The following is a 21,167-nucleotide window of genomic DNA, read 5'->3' as shown; positions in this document are numbered from 1 at the left end:
TCCTTTTATTTCTTTCACTTACTTTTTAAAAAAAAATTTCTTTCTTTCTTTCTTTCTTTCTTTCTTTCTTTCTTTCTTTCTTTCTTTCTTTCTTTCTTTCTTTCTTTCTTTCTTTCTTTCTTTCTTTCTTCTTCTCTCTCTTTCTGTATTTCTCTCTCTCTTTCTCTTCTCTCTCCCTTTCTTTCTCTTCTCTCTCTGTATTTCTCTTTCTCTCTTTCTTTTCTCTTCTTCCTTTCCCCCCCGTCTTTCCTTCCTCTCCACGCTTTTTCTCTCTCTCTCTCCCCACCCTCTGTCCCCGGTTCTCCCTTTCCCCCTGCGCTGTCCCTGTCCCCCTGTCCCCGCTGTCCCCTCTGTCTGTCCCGGTCCCGTTCCCGCCGGGATGACCCCGGGGTGCCGCTAGGGGATGCCCTGGCTCAACGCAGCGCCCGCCGCGGCCGCCGACCCGCGGGCCCGCAGCCAATCAGCGCCGCCGGGGGCCGGCGGGGCGCGGGTTCGCAACCAATCAGCGCGGCCCGAGGCCGGCGCCCCAGTTCCTGCTGGTCGCCCATTGGCCCAGCCGCCGGGGGGGCGGGGCCGGGCGCGGCCCGGGGGTCCCGTCGGTGCCGGCCCCTCCCGCCCACCCGCGTCCCCAGCGGGGCAAGAAGGGTGAAAAAACACCCCCCAAAACCTCCCCAGATGGAGTGTACAAACGTGGCCGTGCTGTGCGCTTGTATCCTTAAATATAACAATAACTAATCCCTTCTGAGCCGCGCCGCTGCAGCTTTATTCCAGCGGGGAGCCCCCCGGTCCTGCACCTGCCCGCACATCCTTGCTCCCGGGGGTCCCCAGCCCGCTGGCATCCCCCGGGTGTCCCCCCGAGAAGCCAACCCATCCCCTCCAATCACCATCTCTCCGGGCTGGCCACTCTCTTGAGTTTCTGGGACAGCGGGAAAACTTAATTTCCCCCTTAAAAAAAAAAAAAAAAAAAAAAAAAGAGAAAAATGTAAAAAATAAATTTAAAAAAAGGGAGTGTGGAAGGGACGTGAAGAGAAGTTTGTGGCCGGGGGTTCCCGCGGGGGCAGCGCGGGGGCGGCCGGAGCGCCCGGCCGGTCCCGGCTCAGGCTCCGCCTCCGCCGGGCTTATGACACTGGAACCTCCTTAAGTTGCGTCTCGCCACAGCTGTCTGTAAGCACTGAGCCGGCTGGCGCCATCCTGCTCCTTTCAGAAAGAATGCCTTCCCTGTAAAAAAAACAAAAAAAAAAAGAAAAAGAAAAAAAAAGAAAAAAAAGGAAAAAAAATAAGGGGCGGGGGGAAGAGAGAGAGAGAGAGGAGGAAAAAAAGTAGGGAAAACAAAATAGTGCGAGCGAGCACACTCTGATCTGATCAAGCACTTTCAGCTTCATCCCTCCTGGGTCACATTCTGCTTCTCCACCAAGGTTTGTGCGGAATTTCTTGAGCAACTTGTCGCTTTTAAAATTTTTCTTTTTCCTCCCTCTCCCCACCCTCCTTTTTTCCTCGCTCCTTTCCTTTCACCCCCCCATCGCTTTACCCCTTCCCTCCCTTCTCTTTTCCCCCTGTTCCCCCCTTTCTCGGTTGCATAATAATTAATGAGCAATCAAAGTGACTCTGGGCTGCGCGGCAGCGAATGGCACAAGTTCTCACCGGCTTAAGCCACTGGAGCTTCTCAGGTGCAAATGGAACAAATAAAAAAATAAGCAAACAACCGCGAAAAAAAAAAAAAAAAAAAAAAAAGAGAAAAGCCAAAAAAAAAAACAAAAACAAAAACAAAACAACCCAAGGAAAAGTAAGAGCTGGGCGGCAGGAGTTGCTGGGCTGCGCTCCGAGCCGGGAGAGAGCGAAAGAGAAAGAGGCGCTGGGAGAGGTGGGTCCAGGGCAGAGCAGGCGCTTCCCAGGGATGGCTGCCGAGGGATGGGATGGGTTTGCTCCTGCCTAAAAAGTCAGGTGCTAAAGTTCAGAACTTCTCAAGTACGTGTTTCTCTCCCTGCCTCTCTCTCTCTCTCTCCTCTCTGCTCCTTCCCTTTCCTCTTTCTCGTTACAGGTGATCAAAGAAGAGAAACATCTGCAACAGAGCGGAAGAAACGAGGGGATCTCGCTTCGTAGAGAAATTTTTCCCCCGAGGTTTTTTTTTGTTTGTTTTCCCTTTTTTCCTCCCTTTTAATTTTATTTTATTATTTCCCCCTTTTTTTTTTTTTTTTTTTTTTTTTTTTTTTTTTTTTTTGGAATCGATCGTTTATCACCATACCCCCCTACTCCCTCCACTTCAAACCAAACCTAACCAGAAAACTCGCCGAGCACTTTTCCCCGCCCTGCGCTGCATAACTCCGGCAGCCTCTCCCGCTCCCATCTCAAGCCCTCCGCGCCTTGCTGAGGAGGAGGAGGAGGAGGAAGAGCAGCAGCGAGCGCGGAAGATGGAGGTCTCCACGGACCAGCCGCGGTGGGTGAGCCACCACCACCCGGCCGTGCTCAATGGGCAGCACCCGGACTCGCATCACCCCTCGCTTGGCCATACCTACATGGACCCCACGCAGTATCCTCTCGCCGAGGAAGTGGATGTACTTTTTAATATCGACGGACAAGGCAACCCCGTCCCGCCGTACTACGGCAACTCCGTGAGAGCCACGGTGCAGCGGTACCCCACGGCGCACCACGGTGAGTGTCCCCGCCGAGCCCCGAGCCCCCCGCTGCTGCCCGGCAGACCCTCTCCTGGCGGCGGGGAATCTACGTCACGGGTGGATTTTGGGGTTGGCTTATTGGAAATAAATAAAAATTTAGGCTTCCTTCCTTTCCCTTTCTTTTTTTTTTTTTTTTTTCTTTCTTCTTTCTTTCTTCTCTTTCTCTTTTTCTTCCTCTCTTTCTCACTTTCTTTCATCCTCTCTTTTTATATCACATCCCTCTTCCCTCTCTCCTTTCCCTCTTGCTCTCCTTCCTTCTATTTCTTTCTTTTTCATCTTCCTCTTGACTTCCTCCTCTTGCTCCCTTCTCTTTCGCTTTGGTTTCTCCCCCTCTCTTTAATTAGGCTAACAGTTAGTGTTTTCACACTGTGTTTGGTTTTTGCACGATTAAGCTGCTCTGGGGAAGCAAAGCAAGCTGGAGAGCAGGGGTGTGAAAGTGACCCCGTTGTCCTCACGCTTGGGCTATTTAATTCGCACTTGGTGAGCTTGTTAGGCTTGGGACGAAAGTTTTGCACACATACCCAGGGCAGCACCATGGCATGGGTTTAAAATAAGAAAGAAACTAAAAAAAAAATACAGCCCGTGGTGTATTTAGGTAGCAGACCTGGTGAGTTGTCCTGAGGGTCCCGCAGGAAGGTGAATCCACAATGTGAATCTTGTTCCTGGGTCACAGCTCTCAGAAAGGAGGTGAAATACCTGGGGCCGATGGGGCCCAGCTCCACGGAGGGATGAGCACTTTGGTGCCATCTTTTATGAAGAAGTGGAGAGGTTCAGTATTTATAGCTGGAGTTTACCTGGATGGTTCAAAAAATAAGGAAAGAAATACAAAAAAGAAAAAAAAAAAGGAGGGAAAAGAACAGAGCGTGGTTTGTGAAGACGGACAGTGATCTCTGTAGTGGCAAAATCTAAATCCCCGAGGTTTACAGTGGAAATAACCCCAAAATCATGGAGAAAATGGGATGAGTGGAGTGGAGATGGAGCCGAGCGGGTTCAGGAGGCTGCTCCCAGCCCTCAGCAACTTGTTGAGTGCGAGCCTGCATTAGCCTCCGCTCAGTAGCTGCATTGTTCTGCTATTAGTCCCTTTAAAACAATTATTTTTAAGGATCAGCAGCCTTTGTCCTTTCTTTCTTTTCTTCCCTTTTCATTTTTTTTCCCAATATATCAGCAGAAAGTGGAAATGCGGTCTCTCTGATCTAGCCTGAATATTATTTACTATGCTACTTCCTGGAGAAGATAATGAATCTTGACCCTTTCTATTCGTATAACCCACCTTCCCTTCCTTTTGAGCAGCGACTTTCAGTATTGTTCATGAGTGCCTGGTATGGTGAAAACCAGTCTGGAGCTTTTCTAGACACACAGGAGCTCCCCATGCAAACAAATGTGTCCACCCTGTAACTGTCTGTGGCTCTATACATCGGTGTTTGCATCTCTCCTTCTGTATGTTTAGCAATCTCTATACACATATCACAATGCCTACAGAGGTTAAAGATCTCTAGGTGTCAGAGACTTTCCAGGGCTTTATCATCAGACACAAACTTGCTCCCTTCCAATTGAATAACTGTGTTTTCCGTCTTACAGCCATTCACCCAAGTTGCTGTGATTTGGATAGATTTAATTCTTAGGATGTATTCTTCTATTTGTTTAGGAAGGGCCGAAAATGATTTAAAATATCAGGTACAAGCCCTTAGGAATATTTATAACTAAAGGGAAAAAGATTTGACTGCAGAAATCTAGTGGATTTTTTTCCCCCCACAAAGTCCCGGTCTGTCTTTTAAAAGACACGTGAAGTGTCTCTTGTCACAAAAAGGGTATGGAGCGTTTCTTTTGAGGCAGTTGGTACCCTCTGCGTGTGCCATATCATCGCAAAAAAAGCCAGCTAACATTTCTGTGCAGTCTCATGGAAGAAGAAAAGACAAACTGAGTGTTTTGCAAAGTTTATCAATCCTGTTCCAAAGGTTATTGTCATGTCTGTGGGCATTTTCTGGTCTTCTTCGTTTGACCAGAGAATTCCCAGGGTTTATAGCTCATGGCTCTGTTCAGGAAATCATTTTCCAGCTAAGGAAAAACAAAAAAAAAAATTTCTGCAGTCGGGACTTGGCAATTTCACGCAGGATCTTTGCTTCAAAGTCTTCGTGGGATTGCCTGGAAAACGGAGAGAGTGAAGCAGAGCTCACCAAATCCCGTGCCACAGGGCTGGCACCCTGCTTGAAGGGTCCCGACCCCAAAACTCATTCCTCAACAGGACCAGAGCTGCCACCCCTTGCTCTTGTAGCTTTTAAAATTTAATTTTTAATGAACGGGGTTTCTCATCAGACGTAATTTTCCTTGTTCCCCCCAATGCTGATCTGTTTGGGAAGGACGAGGGATGGTGGTGGGGGAAGCACGTCCCGGGACCCCCACGGGGGGCTTTGCCAGGGTGGCAGAGGGATGTGACCGACGTGTCTCCGTGTTTTCTCCGAGCAGGGAGCCAGGTGTGCCGTCCCCCGCTGCTGCACGGCTCGCTGCCCTGGCTGGACGGGAGCAAGGCGCTGAGCAGCCACCACAGCGCTTCCCCCTGGAACCTCAGCCCCTTCTCCAAGACCTCCATCCATCACAGCTCACCGGGACCCCTTTCCGTCTACCCACCCGCCTCCTCTTCCACTTTATCCGCCGGCCACTCCAGCCCGCACCTTTTCACCTTCCCGCCGACCCCTCCTAAAGATGTGTCCCCGGATCCGTCCATCTCCACCCCCGGCTCCACCGGCTCCACCCGGCAGGACGAGAAGGAATGCATCAAATACCAGGTGTCCCTGGCCGATACCATGAAGCTGGAGTCCTCTCACTCTCGGAGCAGCATGGCCTCTTTAGGAGGAGCCGCCTCCTCCGCTCATCACCCCATCACTACCTACCCACCGTATGTCCCAGAATATGGCTCTGGACTTTTTCCCCCCAGTAGCCTCTTAGGAGGATCGCCAACCGGCTTTGGGTGTAAATCGCGACCAAAAGCACGGTCAAGCACAGGTAGGGCTTTTGGCTTCTTCATCCCCGTTGCTCGGGAGAGGAAGCTGAGGGGCGGAAAAGTGGGGGGCAAAGGGATGGGGCTGACCCCCGCACGCAGGGACATGTGCTGCAGCATCCGTGTGACGAGCAGCAGGGGCTGAAGCCCTCGTGGGGGACGCACACGACACTTCACCTTCCTCACAGGTTGCTCTGCTAGGTTTATAACCAAATTCCCCCTTGTCCAGCCCTGGCTGGGGATAGAACCAGGCCCAGGAACCCAAAGCACCCACCCGGTGCCGCGGGGCTCCAGTCCCGGGGGCGACCCGGCCCCTCCAGCGCCCACGGTGCGCTCAGCTGCGGCGCCCGGGGAGGAAGCGAAACCGAGGGAACCGCAGCATTGGTGATCTCTCTGTATTTTAATAATGGTGCTAAATCCCGGCCAACTTCCCCCGCCCGCCCTCCGCCTCGCTCTTCCCAGGGCCTCTTCCCAAGCGGCGCCCGGGGATGCGGGGAGGGTTTTCCCCGGGGCGCTGCGGAGAGTTCGCCCACGCAGCCCCCAGCCCCAGCCAGCTCCGTGCCAGGGGGTTTGGATCACCCACAAGGAGAGTCCCCAAAAGTGTCCCCCCGGCCGCCTTTCCCGGGGGAAGCGGAGGGCCCCAGCTCTGTGCGCACCCGCGGAATGGGGTGCGAGGGGCTGCGCGGCTCCGGCTCCCGACGGCTGAACACGCCGGGCTTGGACCGGGTTTGTGTGCACGGAGGGCTGGGAGTGAGCCGAGGGGAGTGTGTTTGTGTGCAGAGGAAAGGGCGATTAGTCAAAACTCTTTTTCCCCCTTTAAATTTTTTTTTTTTCCTTCTCTATTTTGTTTTTCCGAGGAGGCTGCTGCGGGGTTGCCTGGCATGAATGAGATCAGTTTTCAGGGTTTTTCCAGGGTGACATTTACTCTGTCTGTCTGAGCAGGGACTGTCTCTATTTAGCTGATATGTTTGAGCTAATCCAATTATTTTCAGACTGCTGCACGCGACAGTTGCATTGTTTATCCAGCGCCAGGAACTTTAATAGAGTCCGGATGCGGTTAGAGTGACAAAAAAACCCAGACCTGTATGTTTTGTATTAAAAAGCAGGAGAGAGAGAGAGAGAGAGAGATGGGGTGAAACAAAAGAGAGGGACAGAGACTCAAACAGCCCGGGACCGGCTGCCCCGTTTAACCGGAGGGGAACAAAACGACCTGGGTATTAACGGGACCGGCTCCCCGCCTGGCCCCAGTACGGGCCGGGCGCTGTGTCCGGGGTAGGGACCGGTTTATTGTCGCCCCGGGCGGTGCTGAGCATCCCCCGGCCGCCCCGGCGCCCGCCGAGCCGCAGCTCCCGCCGGGGCACCCACCGGCTGCGCGGTATTTTCAAACCGTCTCGGCCCCCCTCCACCCTCCCCTCTTGTTTTCCTTTTGCCACTTTCTGTTACTTTACCTTCTAGAAAGACATCTGCGGTTCGTGATAAACCAACCCCAGCAGCAACACCTATTTTTTTTTCTCTTTCTCTCTCTTTTTTTTTTTTTTTTTTTTTCCCTTTTTTTTTTTTTTTTTTTTTCCCTTTTTTTTTTTTTTTTTTTTTCACCTTTAGAAGTCGATCTTAGCAAGCTAGGACCTCTCAGACAAAGAGGGTTAGAGCTGGAGAAAAAGGAGGAAGGGGGTGATTCTGCAGGATAAAAGAGGGAGAAACGGGTGCAAATGTATTTTTTTGTTGTTGTTGTAGTTGCTGGGGAGGTGTGAGAGAAGAGGGGTTCAGTGCGAAGGCTCTGGAAAAACGGTTGCAGTTTGTGGTTAGGGCACGGATGCCTCTTGCTCGAAGGCAGCACGGGCTGGGGCAGCGGGGAGCCGGCTCTGTGCTGAGCTGGCTCTGCTCTGCTCTGCTTTCAGGTGGGCCACAGCTGATGTTAGGTACCGAAAAACTTTGCCCACCAAACCAAAGAGGCAACAAAAAAACACTCAACCCTCTGAAAGTAGCTGAGAGGCAGGGTCTGCACCCTCCCAGCTCCCTCCTCCAAGCTGGGAACTGGTGGGCTGGGGGAGAGCTCCCGCTGCAGTAGCTAAGGAGAGGATAAAGAGGTGCCCAAAAAGAAGAAGGAGTGAAAGAACTTACAAATCAGGCTTGGGGCTGTGTGCTATCCCAGATAGCCAGGATGGACCATCAGGCTGCAGATGTGGTGGGGAAACCAGAGGAGTTTCTGAAAGTTTTGGGTGGTGGAGGCTTAATTTCAAATTAATCAATAGCAGATATTGTTGGAGTTGTTATGTATTGGCTGGAGCTGGGGAGATGTTTTGGGGATTGTCTGTGATTATTTTGGGGATCCTTGATGTGGCTTGACCTGAGGCCAGGGGAAGAGCCCTCCAGGCTCATGAATGCCCCTGGGAGCTGGAAGAATGCTCAAGGAGTGACACTGGGGTCCTCATACACATCAGAAAGGGGGTCATGGACTTAAATTCTGTATCCAACATTTTGGGTGTAGAGGGCTGGAAGCTTCTTGCGAAGCCTGCCAAGGTTTTTCTGGTGCCTATGGAAACATGGGGTCTCCAGAGTTGTAGGAGCCCTTAATCCAAAGGCCAGGGGAAATTGTCAGCTCCCCCCACTCCCCCAAAGAGACCTGTGGGAGGAGTGAGAGCTTCTTTGGGGAGTCTCTTGAGCCACCATGGCATTAGGGTTGTCATTGTCACCATCCCTCTTCCTTGCTGCTGGGACACAGGCCTGATGCTGCCTGTGGAGCAGTGCTGGGGAGGGGAACAGGATCAGACCCCACCAGACTGTGCCAGGGACATCGTTCACTCGTGGCTTTGGACCCTTTTTTGGAAATCCTGAGCTTGGGGGGCACTGGCAGGGTCTGGCATGGCTGGGTCTCTGGGGAGGTTGTGGGGTTTTTTGGTGAGGGGGGGCTTTCCCCAGCCCCTTTTGTCTCTGCTTTCCCTAAGTGAACCGTGTGCTCTCTTGTTTCCAGAAGGCAGGGAGTGTGTAAATTGTGGGGCTACCTCAACCCCTCTGTGGAGAAGAGACGGCACTGGGCACTATTTGTGTAACGCCTGTGGACTCTACCACAAAATGAACGGGCAGAACCGGCCCCTGATCAAACCCAAGAGAAGACTGGTGAGTCTCCTTCTATTTTATTCTTTCTTCTTCTTCTGCAGCTTTTGCTTCCAATCTGCAGCTCTGGATGGACAGGGAACCTCAGCCAGCTCCCACTGGTCCCACTGTGTCCGAGGGCTGGGAGGGAGGGATGCTTGGGGAGTTGGTCCCAGATGCTGTGGGCCTCCATTGCCTGATCCTCTTGCAAACTGCAAAACAGGCTTAAAAGTCAAGATCCAGGGCTTCTTGCAAACCAGAAGGGAGTTTTCAACTCCACACTGTGCTTCTGGATGGTGACCCGAGGACAGTGACATTTTCCAGGGCCTAAGGGGAGGACAATAATTTCCTAGTGGCCAAAGAGATTATCAGGAATACAGGATTTCTCCTGTGCTCTCCAAACTTCTGCCCTCCACTCTTTAATGTGTCTCTATCCCCCTTGGCTGGTGGTGTCATGGATCCCAGGTGTCACTGGGGTGTCACTGGTCCTGCAAAGAGCTGGAACCATCAGGTCCTGGTGCCACTGGTACCTGGTGTGGTCATTTATGTCTGTGCCATCTGGGTCTCAAATGGTGTCACAAGGCCACAAGGCAGAGAGCATCGTGAGCGTGCAAAGCCAAGAGTGTGCCCTTGCTACAGAAGCTGGAGGAAGATGAAATGTGTGGGTAACTGTTTGAAATAATAGTTACAAGAATGGTGACTGTTCTAAGCACAGGCAATACGTTACAGCATCCCCAGCGATCTATTCATGCATTTCCCTGGAAGCCACAAAAAGGTCTGGAAGCTGTGGGCATGGCTAATAAATGTGTTAAAGTGTATTTGGCAAATAATCAGGCAGACCACAAGGGGAAAAATATATCAAGTGGGGGAAAAAATTATGGTCCCTGCTTGGGAAGTTATTGAATGTTTCGAATCGAGGCACGTTTGGTTTTGTCAGGATTAAAGATGTGGAAAGGCTCCTGAGGGCTGCTCAAAATATGGAGGAAAACTGGCCCTTTCCTCTCTGGAATTTCTGAGCTGATGGATGGATCTGGCCAGTTTGGTGAGGCTTGTGCCTGGCATGGCCAGAGCCCGCAGGCAGGACAGGGCTGGTTCATTTGAGTTCCTCTTGAAGGTGCTCACAGCTCTTAGGTCGGGATCAGCTTCCTCACCTCTGAGACACCCATAAAATTGTACCAGCTTTGTCCCCTCTGGCTCTGGGAAGCATTTGCAGGGCACATTCCCAGGAAGGGCTATGCTGTGAGGGGCACCAGCAATAGCTCTGTCTGGCAGTGTGAGTTTTGGGGAAGGTGTGGGTTTGCTCCTCTACCCTGCCAAACTTCCTGTGTGTGAAACCTCTCCGTGCCCTCCTATATGGGCTTTTCCCGTATAGGAAAATGTTTGTCTTTCTCATCTTTCATAACCTTGTTAGAAAAGAGGAAAAGCTTTCTAGGGAGGGAAGTACAGGCTGGAATTTTGATTTTTTTGGGCAGCTCTCTTGTTCTCTTCTCCTCCTCCCCCCTGGCCCTTCTGTCTTAAACACACAGCCCTCGTTTTCTTTATTTTTTTTTTTTTCCCCTCGTTCTCTCTCTATGTGTAAAGTTAACTTCCTAGGAAAAAGCTGCCGGATATCTGAGCCCTGGAGATAACTCCTAAACAACAGCTCCGTTTCCCCAGTCCAAACACACAGGAGCTTGAGCGTATCCAAACAAGCAGAGGGGGAGGCAGAATAGGAAAGCGGCTGGAAAGAGGGGGAGAGCTTTTAAAAAGTGTCTGATGGAACCACGAAAGAATGTCCCGAGTCACCCTGAGCCCGGCACATGTAAAATGAACTATATAAATAAATACATAGTAAAAGGTCATTCTTGGGGGAAAAGAAAAAGAGGAAGAAAGAGAAGAAGTAAAGAGAGACCTTGTCTTGCGTTATCGCTCCAATCTTTGGGCATTTTAGTTAAAGTTACAAAAAGTTCCCCTTCTTTAAATGTGGCCTTTGCTAAATGTGAAATTTGATTTTTCTACTTCCCTCACCCCACCACCCTCCACCCCCCAGGACTGCCTGGGAAAAAGAAAAAAAAAGACAAACGTCCCTAATGCTGTTTGCACCTCTATTTATTTCCCTTGCTGACCTCTGGAAAAAAATTTAGTCAGAAGGCACCAGAGCTGGACTTGCATTTGCATTTTCTGTGCCTGGATGTGGACGTGCATGTAGCTGTGGCTTGACTGGATCTCTCCTGCTGTAAAGGCAGGCGGGCTGGGCAAGGCTGGGGATGGAGGCTCTGGGTGGGGATCCAGCTCCTTCCCTCTGCCACAAGTTTCCTGCCTGACCTCGGGCTGGTTTCATAGGCTCTGATCACAGCTGTGCTGAAACTAATGATAGGATTTGATGGGTGGGAGAGAGGAGGCAAAGAAATTCTTAGATGCTGAGAACACAGCCCAAGCCTTGTTAAATTCAATGGGTGTCTTTGTGAGGGTGTTCTTTAGGTGACAGGGATGAAGTCTTGCTGGCCGAGAGGGCTCAGACAGCTCTGCTTCATCTTGAGAGAGAAAGACCTGGAGATGTTGGCAGGGAAATCAAGAACAGGCAGGTGGTACCACACCATCGCTGCCTAAAAAATCTTCAGCCCTCCTGGAGGACATTCCTGTTCTTGTCACAGGCAGTGGCAACCCCTTCACTGCTGAGATTAAAATCTTTCTTTAGTTTTTTCTCCCATTCCCTGCCCATGCAGATGCAGAGCTCTCTGTTTCCAAGTCAAGCCAAGCTGGTTTTGGAAGGATTATAGCCAATTTCTCAGCAGGCCCATGCACATACAATATTATTTTAGGAAAATGATGCTTGGAGCTTTGTGGGTAAATGCAGACATTGAAAATGCCCCTTAATTAAGCATCTTTATTAGTACTTGGTTCCTCCAACCTCCTCAATTTCACCTTTTCATCACTGCTAGCGCTTCTGAAGTTGTGTCTTTGCTCACTGGCAGCTGTGGTCCTATAGATGATATGGGGCAGCTAATTAGTCATCCCATTACTGCCATGGCCAGGCCCCGAGTCGTTGATTAGCGTCAGTGGATGCCATTGCTGGAGCTTTACAATAGCGTTATTATTCATTGTTTCCTGCCCGCTGCCTCTGTCTCCGGTAGAAGTTGGTACAGCATAAAAGGTGCACCCTGGGACCGAAAGAGCTTAAAATACTCAGCTAATGATGCTGAATTTTTGCAAGTGAAACACAGTAGTTGGAAATAGTTTAAGAGAAGACAGTAGACGTTGTGATTTATTTGCTTATTTAATGTCAGAATTTGTTTGAAGGCAGCGAGGTGGTGACCAGGCGTGTCTTTTGAACGCTCTTGCTGTAAGAGAAATTACGGCGAGCGCTGTGTAGAAACCCCAAATATCTTCAAAGGGGATGTTTCCCCTGTGTGGGCTGAGCCAAATATCACTGGTTTTTAGAAATTTCCTTAGGCTTGATTTTTGGGTCTGATAAAAGCAAAGCTGCCACCAAGAGACTCAATCCAGCCTCGTGCCCCTCCAAGCCATGGGCGCCGAGTGTCAGGAGTTGGGGGGAAGAGATCTGCAGACTCTTCTCCAGCTCTTTAGCGAGAACTTGGCTTTGCAAGCTGTTGTCTCCTTGCTGCCTTTGGAACAGACTCATTATTTCATTATCCTGGTGATTTTGAAGGGAGCCCAGTTTGGGTCCATGGCATGGTCAGGAGGTATGCGTGCATCAGTTTGTGGCTCTGCTCTTCATGGTGGGATGTTTTGTCTTCTCTGCTGGCCCTGGGATTTTGCAAAGTCCCCAGCTCCTGCTGGTCACCAGCACAGAGAAGTTAGCTAAAAGCTTCCTTGGGACTGGCTTGGTTCACAGTGGTTTATGGTCAGACAAAATGGAACTGTCCCTACGGGCAGCCTGAGAGAGCCACTGTCAGATCAGCCGCTCTGTGATGCTTCCTAGTGCTCATGGGCATTGTCTTATTTATTTTTTAGACAGTCCTTTTTGTCTAATTAAAAGAAAAAAAAATCCTCCCCTATCTAAAGAAAAACCAACCCGTCCTCTCTCCACCTACGCCGCATTCAATTATGATTAAAATTGCAACATGACCTAACAAGAGTTGGTATTAACGCTAAGGCTGTGCCAGTGTCCATGTTTGCATTTTGGGTTTGTTGTACGGTATCCAAAGATGCGGTATTTTCTTTCTTTTTTTTTTTTTCAATGTTGGATGTGCTACAGTGTGCGGCTGTGTGGGGTGAGGGGTAAATTTGAAACAGTAAGAGCACAAAAGAGAGCATTAAAGGCTCAGTTCTGCAAGGTGCCAAGCATTGCTATGATCTGGCAAATCGCTTAAGCACATGTTTTAACTTTAAGCACATGAGCAGTTCCATTGAAAGCAACGCATCGGGATGAAATCAGAGCTCTGGGACCATGTCATATTGATGAAGAATAGATAGGATGGGGATCTAAAGGTCTTTTTTTTTAGGAGCTGTAGGCATTTGCACACACGCAAGCATGCATACGCGCTCACACAGCAGTCTGAAAGCTCCTGTTCCTCCTTCAGAGGCAGAAGGACAATTTGTTTGATAGAGTTACAGTTTTTAAATGCTAAGTACGAATTTATGCATGTGAAAGAAAGCAACTTTACTAAATTTGACTTTGCTAAGTCATTATCACAGCTAACAAAAAAAGCTTCTGTATACACTTTGCCACGTAGATTTTTTTTCTTGTTCCTACCCCTTTATGAAATGGTAAATTCTTCTTTCAGGCTTGTTACCAATCCTTAAATAAACATGAAGGTTTGGGCTGAGAAAAAGGTGTAATTAAAAAGTTGGGATTCTTGCTCTTTGCCACAGTGTTATTTCCGATCTGGAGCCTGTCTCCTTTGAAGCTGAGCTGAGTTTACGGGACCGGGCTGCGCTTGCGGTCGGGCCCGGCGAGCAGCTGCCCACCCTGGTCTCACCCGCCGCTCGCTGGAGCTGGAGTGACTCACGCCCTCGACTCCAGCAATTGTCAGTTCAGGCCCTGACTGCAGAATTAGACCCCTGGGGGGTCTGGGAGAATTAAGATGGAAAGACATGTTGGCATTTAAATAACATTTTCCCCTCTGGAATGGGCTGTGTCAGCGCTGCTAATTTTGATGAGTTCTATCAGAGGTTTAGCACTCACTTTTAGGATGCCCTTTGGCACCTGATTCAGTTCACATATAATTTGGGATTAAAGTACCTTGGGGATTTTTTTTCACAATTATTATTTGTTCTCACAAGTCAGTTTCTGGAGGCCTCTGCTGATGTGCGTCAGTCTTGCAGGGTTGATGTTTTCTTTCTCAGAAATTTTGCTGATTGCATTTTTTTTTTTTTGACACTGGTGTTTTTCTCTTCCTCTCCTTCTCTTTCCCTCCTTCCCACAGTCTGCAGCCAGGAGGGCGGGCACGTCCTGTGCAAACTGTCAGACCACCACTACCACCCTGTGGAGGAGAAATGCCAACGGCGATCCCGTCTGTAATGCCTGTGGGCTCTACTACAAGCTGCACAATGTAAGTGTGACTGTAATACTCAATAATGGGGTCTCATCTTTGGTGCTCAATGATCCAAACGCTTCCTTAACTTGAGGATTTCCAGTCTCGGGTGGTGCCGAGACTTCTGTTATCCCTTTGGAGACCTTGGGGTTTGGAGCGATGAGTCGTCAGCCTTTCAAACGTAGCCTATCCAACTTGGGGAGGTATAAAACAAGGCTGTCCATGGGTAATGTTAGAGCTTTTCCTTGCGTGAGCCAAGAAAGGAGGGGTGGGTCAACACAGAGAGACATTATCTGCTGCTGATTGGGCTCACAGAGTTGGAAAAGACAACACACTGTCCTGCAAGCCGATACCCCTCCTATGCGTAGCTTGGTTCCTCCAGCAAATACAAACTCTGGAAAAAAAGAAATATGTGCCAGAAACTATTTAGATCATTCTTGGGTTTTTGGCTGCCTTTGTGCTGTCCCCAGAGATGATTTATTTAGGCCCTGTGTTCTTGCTGGTTGATGCAAATGAGTCCCAAACCAAAAAAGGACTTGATTTAGTTAGCGGGTTGCAGAGTCTGCTCAACCTGTGATGCGAATTTCAAAGCATCTGTCATGGAAGAGAAGGAGAAATGAAATGAAATGAAATGAAATGAAATGGCTGGCAGATTTAATCTAATATCTCCATGCAAAGCCAGCTTTCAGGAACCAGGGATATGTGCCCCAGGCAAAGAGCTAAAGGGACCTGAAAAGTCTTCTACTGAATAATACTGCTAATAAAGGAGACTTAAGGCTACTCCTGTTCCTCTCATTCCACTTGTGGCATTAGAATAATTATTATGTCAAAAGAAGGAAAAGACTTCCAATGTCTCTGCTTTGATATATATTTTTTTCCACTAGTGGTTGATTGCTCTGTGTTTGGTTTGGAAATCTGGGGCTATGTTTTGCCTTTATGTCCACCCATGGAAACACATCAAAGACGTATCGGGTTTCATGGGGCATCCAACCCTTGTGGTATCTCAGTCCCTTCCATTTGTTATTTCAAACTGTTTGGTTTCTTAGGATGAGTAAACAAGTTTGGATTAAGTAGAAAAAAACCCCCCAACAAACAATCAGGCTAATTTTTCACCTGTTTCATGGGAGGCATCTCTCTTGGAAAAAAGGAAACTGTGTTTACCTTTTAGTGGGCAGGTGTCTCAGCACGCTTTGAGTCTCATGTAGCAAGTAAAGCTTGTCATCAAACTCTCAGTGTGATCACTGCAAACACACTGGGTTGGACGCAGCATGAAAACTCTCAGAATATCATGAGAAAATATTCTGTTTGCTATTTCCTTGGCAAGAAGGGATCAAGGTCAGCCAGCTTCACCGAGCAGGGGATATATGGTGGTGCTCTGTTTCCATTTTGGCCTTATAGCCACCAGTGGTAGGACTTAAATAATTTAGCCTGGGAAATCGCAAGGAGCTGCTCCTCCTGTAGCCAGCAAAGCCCTTTGAAGAAAACAGGCTCTTCTCAGCTGGTGCTGGTGGATGCTTGTGTTTCAATGGGGTGACTTCTACCCTTGAATAGGTCCTCCCCATGCCTGCAAAAGATGGCAGGATGATGAGTTACGATGTGTCTGATTCCATTGTAGACATCTGATTGGAGAAAGTTCCTCCTGGAGTGTTTAGAATGGTGTCTCAGTGCTGAGGTTCTCCAGAAATGTGCCTGCAAGAGCTTATCCTTTTATTTTTTGCACTAACACTGCAAACCTAGTTGGCCTGAATTGACCTCTAGATCCAGTATTTAGGGAAACACCGATCCAGCTGTGAAATTTGTGACATGGGGCAGGCCTTGAGCATATTGGAACCATTTTCATATTCATTAAAAACTCCAACAACTGCTTAAAAGCTCAGCACAGCTACTTACCAAAGTCAAGTAGTATCTTGCCTTATGAGCAACGCCATTAATAGATCCTGCTTAAAAGAAACCCCCAGAGGACTGAGCTCCTGTGTGCAGCAAAATAAACAGGATACGAAAATCCAGATATGAATTTTTTAAAAAAATTCTTAAATTCTTAGTATTTACTATTTAGTAAAGTATTTACTTTAGTTATGACTGTGGTGAGAAGTGTGGTCCTGCTCCCTGTGTGTATATTATCTCCTGATTTCCATCAGGAGAGGGGTCAGAAATAGAGAGGCTGATTGTAGCATGTCCTTCCCAAGCAGCTGTCAGCATGGGTGTTGTGCCATTGCCAGTGGAAGGTCTTTGGATACTTGGAAGTTGACTTAACCCTGTTTCAGGCTAGGCTGTAACAAATTCCTGTCTGCTGTTTTATCCATTCCCCTCCCCATTTTTTCTTTTCTTTGGGTTTAATAAAATTTTCTGGGACCTTAACATCATTAGGCTGTTTTAATGGATTGATCTGCAGTTGAAACTTACCCAGATTTTATGTCCACACTGGGAACGACTGCAGTGAAACGGCAAAATTTTTTCCATGGTGTTAATTTTTTCATGGAGCTATATCAGTTTGTTTTACTGTTGATTCCCACAGCTTAAGCAAACCCATTTGTCAGTAGGATATAAGCAATAACCATAATAGTCTTGGGGTGCATTTAGTGAAGCTGTTGGCATTCCTCCCACTGACTTCGACAAGAGCCGTCTCCATTAACACCAGTATTAACAATGACTAATATTTCACATTGATACGGTGCCTTTCATCCCGTGGCATCCCAGAGTGCTTTCTAAGATACAGCCAGCCTGGAAGATTAACCCAACGTTGTAATGACTATGTCTGAAGGATAAATCCACTTCAGTGACAGGACCTTATTGAGGTCAATGGCAAAATCCCATTGTCTTCAGTCAGAGCAAGACCAGACCTATAATGGTTAAGGCTTTCCCCTGGATTTCATCTGTTGAATATGGGGTTCTCATCCTTGTTATTTTAGTCCTTAGAAGTGGGATGAGCCTTTGCACACTTCAGGGATGGGTGGAAGAGTACCTTGCTCTCTGGAGGTGTACAGCAGGCTGGCCTGGGCCTGTAGAAGTGAGTGATTTGTCATTACTTTTGGTAAAATTAGTCAGAAAAAGCCCCTTTCACAATACCTTAAAGCAGGCCTATGTGTCCCGAGAGCAGAGCAGTCAGTATTTTGCATATGATAAAACAAAGAGCATAATTCCTGCCCATAATTAATTGGCTCCATCTGAAATTAATGAATTTCATATACATGCGTTGGGCTGGTTTAATTTTAATTTAGCATGTGTTTGTCATTTTTATCAGAATGAATTTTCACGGAGAAGGTCTTCCCTCCGGGTTTTTCATTTCTCTACCCAGAAACAGAGATGGGTCCTTGGCTTTGATGTTTTGGGGACCTCTTTTACCCTGCTGTGACTGGTCTTTGAAGTCACTGGAAAAAATTTCCAGCTTGCTGCTTTGATTCTACTGGTTCCTGACATTTATCTGAGTCTTTATCTGTTTGGCTCTTTGCTTAGTTACCTGCTCCGAGTGTGAGGCCATTTACTCTGGGATGATGTGGCCAGCCCACAGCTTGCATGGCAGCTCTGACCCCAGCTGTGGGCTGGCCATGGCTTTGTCACCATCCTGGTGACACAGAGCTGGTGTTCCCATGCTCGAGTTTCATGTCAAATCATGGCCTGGGCCATCCTGTTCTTAGAGATTGAATGAAGCAGGAGAGATGTTACTTTGGGGAAGTGTTCAGTGTCCTGTGGGACATGAAACCAAGCAAGGGTCAGGAGCCTATGCTTTTTCCAAGACCCAGAACAGCCCCAGTCCCACCACCAGGCTGATGTCACTTTGCCACAACCAGCTCTCAAGCTTGCAGCTTTACTGCTTCAACTGGAAATTGGTTCTGGCTGCCCCTGAGCCTTTGTGTTGTGATACAGATCCTCATTTAAAGCTGGTGGGGCAAGGGCTGTGTGTGCCTCCCCAAATCTGAGCTGGATTTGTCAGGGATTGGCACTTTCTGGCCTCCTCTGATGCTTCTGCCTGGTGGGGCTCACCTGGGAATTCTTCCTGGCTTTGAACCTGGGTGACACATCCCTGTTAAAAACTTAAAACAGGCCAGGCAAAACTTTCCAGTCTCAGTCTGGAGCAAAGGACCATCCTTGTGTGTGCATCCTCATTCCTTCAGTGAGGACAGAAAGCCAGGGAAGTGGGTTATGATGTGTTTGGAACCCATGACATTTTAAATTTTGCTTGCTGCTGCTGCAGGGCTGTTGTTGGGCTGATCATGGGCAGATTCTTCCTTCCTACCTTTAGCTGTTGGCAAGCAGGGCTGCTCTCTTCATCACCCTTTATCCAGAGGCAGAGGAATCAACCTTTTATTCACCCATTTTTAGATGAGGTGAAGGCTTTTGTCACTGCTGGTAAAATGAGCCTGGAGTCACAAATTCAGACTGGAATGACAAACTCTGGGATGCTAAACAAGAGATGAGCCTGGTCCTTCCTCTCCCCATAATTCCATCTTTGCATGTAACAGAGAGCTATTTTATCCTGGCCTCCATAGGGAGAAAAATCCAGGAATGATTCTCATGCTGTGAAAAGGGAGCAGAAAAGGGCTGAGGAGCAACAAGTGAAACTTTGCTGTGATCTGGAAGAAGGGAATGCTTTGCTCCTTGTGCTGAGTTAAGGTCTTACAGACAAAGAGTTGCTCAGAATCTTTGCAGGGACATCCTGTCATTGTCCTTCACAGATTCTGGTGGACTGTGAATCAATTTTTTCTCCCTTTTGCAGAATGTCCATCAGCACCATCATGTGCTCACATTTGTTATGAAAAATGGTTCAGCCTCAGGGTGATTTCCTGCCTTCTGCTATAGGTGAAATCCTGCAGAGGAGCCAGAGCAAGACCCATTTACGTTATCAAGCCTGGATTTTTAAGGTTGTTTAGGGACATTGGAGGCATAAATCCCTTCCCAAGTGTGGTTTGTGGGAGTTTCACGTCACCTGTGCTAGTACATGTTGTGATGCTGGCTGTCTGTGCAGTATAGAATGACAAAATTATGGAATACTCTGAGTTGGAAGAGACGCACTAGAATCATCAAAGTCCAACCCCTGGCCCTGAACAGGACAGCCTCAAGTAATAAGAATAATAAGAGTTTTTTACAGGGTGTACAACAGATCTTTTGCTACCATTTCCTAATCCTGATGAATGCATGGATGATAATTTCTGCTGTGTAGTTTCAGGAGGAGAATTTAAATGTTTATTTTCCCTACAGATACATTCGTATACATGTAGAAAATGCTTTGCTGGTCAGCAGAGTTACCTGTTTCAGCCTCCCTAAAAAAACCTGGAAGCCTTTAGAAATAAAATCAGATTAGCTAAAGAAAACCAGAAAGAATGATCAGAGCAAAATCTTTAGAAAGAAGAAAAATAAGACAAAAACCCTGTTCCTTTTGTGGAGAGTTGCCCAGCTTCCTAATGGAGCTGTGAAAGCCTGAGACCCCTCACAGCACTGAAATCCCAGCAGTTCTTGCTGCTAATGGTTTTAGATCAGACAGGAAGCCTCAGGGTGAGACAGTGTCTGTGGGGAATATTTCCAGGAGGTAATGATTGGTTTCATACCTAAACACAGTGCAATTACCTAATGTGCAGATAGTTGAAATTTTTCAGCTGCTGTGAATTATTCGGGTGTGTTTTGCTCCTGTGTGGCTCTGCCAGCAATTTTCTGTCGTCTTGTCTTCAGAAATTTCAACTGAGCTTGGGATTTCCTGGAGGGATCTGAATTTTGGGATGGAAGTGGAGAGGCTGGGTAGCACATGGTGTGTGCAGGGGAGGAGGGGGGCTGTGACCAGCTGGTCCTACTGGGCTGGGGCATGGGGTACACGGATCCCACGGTGATCTGGGGAGAAGGGATGGAAGCACAAAAAAAAATAATTGATTTTTGTTTAGATTAACAGACCCCTGACTATGAAGAAGGAAGGAATTCAGACCAGAAACCGAAAGATGTCTAGCAAATCCAAAAAGTGCAAAAAGGTCCATGACAACCTCGAAGACTTTCCCAAGAGCAGCTCCTTTAACCCCGCCGCCCTCTCCAGACACATGTCCTCCATCAGCCACATTTCACCCTTCAGTCACTCCAGCCACATGCTGACCACACCGACACCGATGCATCCTCCATCCAGCCTCTCCTTCGGACCTCACCACCCCTCCAGTATGGTCACTGCCATGGGTTAGCAAGAGACTCCCCTGCTGAATGCTTACAGTCTCAAAATGAGATTTACTTTATATACTACTTGCATTTTTGCAGGCGTGTGGTTATGGGTCTGACGTCCTGAATCAAATGGGAGAGGGGGAAAAAAAAAAGAATTAAAAAAAAATTAAAAAAAAAAAAAAAAGGTTATTTGAAGGCGTAAGAGAGAGAAAAAAAATTAAAAATGCAGAAAAAAACTACAAAAAGCACAAAAAAGGAAAAAAAGAAAAAAAGAGAAAAAAGAGTAAAAAAAAAGTTTTAAAAAAGTGATGTTTGCCACTTTTTAAAGGAACTCACTATGGCGTCTATGTATTCTTACCCACTGAATCTGGATACCATTTGTGAATAAGCCATTCAGAACTTGCATTCCCTATTGGACAGGATCTCTAGTGCTGTGAAAAAATAAAATAAAATAAAATAAAAAACGCTGAACATTGCATATAACTTATATTGTAAGAAATACTGTACATTTGAGGAAGACTTTATTGCATCTGAGGAGCTGTAAAGAAAAAGGCATGAAGGACTCCGAGAGATTTTTTTTAAAGGAAAAGAAAAAAAAAAAAAGAAGATGGGAGGACAATTTAAAAACCAGAAAAACAAACAATGCAGACCAAGAGGAAACGTGGTCTTATGAACAAATGGACCAACTGCCAGTCATGTCTTCTCCTTTTATTTTATTTTTATTTCATTTTTTTTTCGGTTGGTTTTCATTTTGGTTTCTTTTTTTTTTTGCGTTTCCGGGGAGGGGGAGGGGGCTGG

At 47.7% G+C, this 21,167-nt stretch overlaps 1 protein-coding gene across 3 annotated transcripts; it reads left to right on the top strand.

The window, feature by feature from the left end:
* Positions 1 to 1,230: 1,230 nt before the first annotated feature.
* On the top strand, positions 1,231 to 20,509 carry GATA3 (GATA binding protein 3). Of its 3 annotated transcripts, XM_041413450.1 has the most exons (6): positions 1,231 to 1,415; positions 2,280 to 2,649; positions 5,136 to 5,672; positions 8,639 to 8,784; positions 14,130 to 14,255; positions 20,108 to 20,509. In XM_041413450.1, the coding sequence occupies exons 2-6, from the start codon at positions 2,409 to 2,411 to the stop codon at positions 20,390 to 20,392; spliced, it is 1,335 nt and encodes a 444-aa protein (XP_041269384.1). In that variant the 5' UTR covers positions 1,231 to 1,415; positions 2,280 to 2,408; the 3' UTR covers positions 20,393 to 20,509. The 3 variants fall into 3 exon arrangements, with proteins under 3 accessions (XP_041269384.1, XP_041269383.1, XP_041269385.1); XM_041413449.1 differs by lacking the exon at positions 1,231 to 1,415 and having other exon boundaries at positions 2,216 to 2,649; XM_041413451.1 differs by lacking the exon at positions 1,231 to 1,415 and having other exon boundaries at positions 2,230 to 2,649; positions 8,642 to 8,784.
* Positions 20,510 to 21,167: the final 658 nt, after the last annotated feature.

Source organism: Onychostruthus taczanowskii, unplaced genomic scaffold, assembly GCF_017590055.1.
Source record: "Onychostruthus taczanowskii isolate IOZ18803 unplaced genomic scaffold, ASM1759005v1 scaffold41, whole genome shotgun sequence".
Classification (NCBI taxonomy): Eukaryota; Metazoa; Chordata; class Aves; order Passeriformes; family Passeridae; genus Onychostruthus; species Onychostruthus taczanowskii.
Note: the sequence above shows the minus strand (reverse complement) of the source record. Positions and strands in the feature narration are given on the sequence as shown.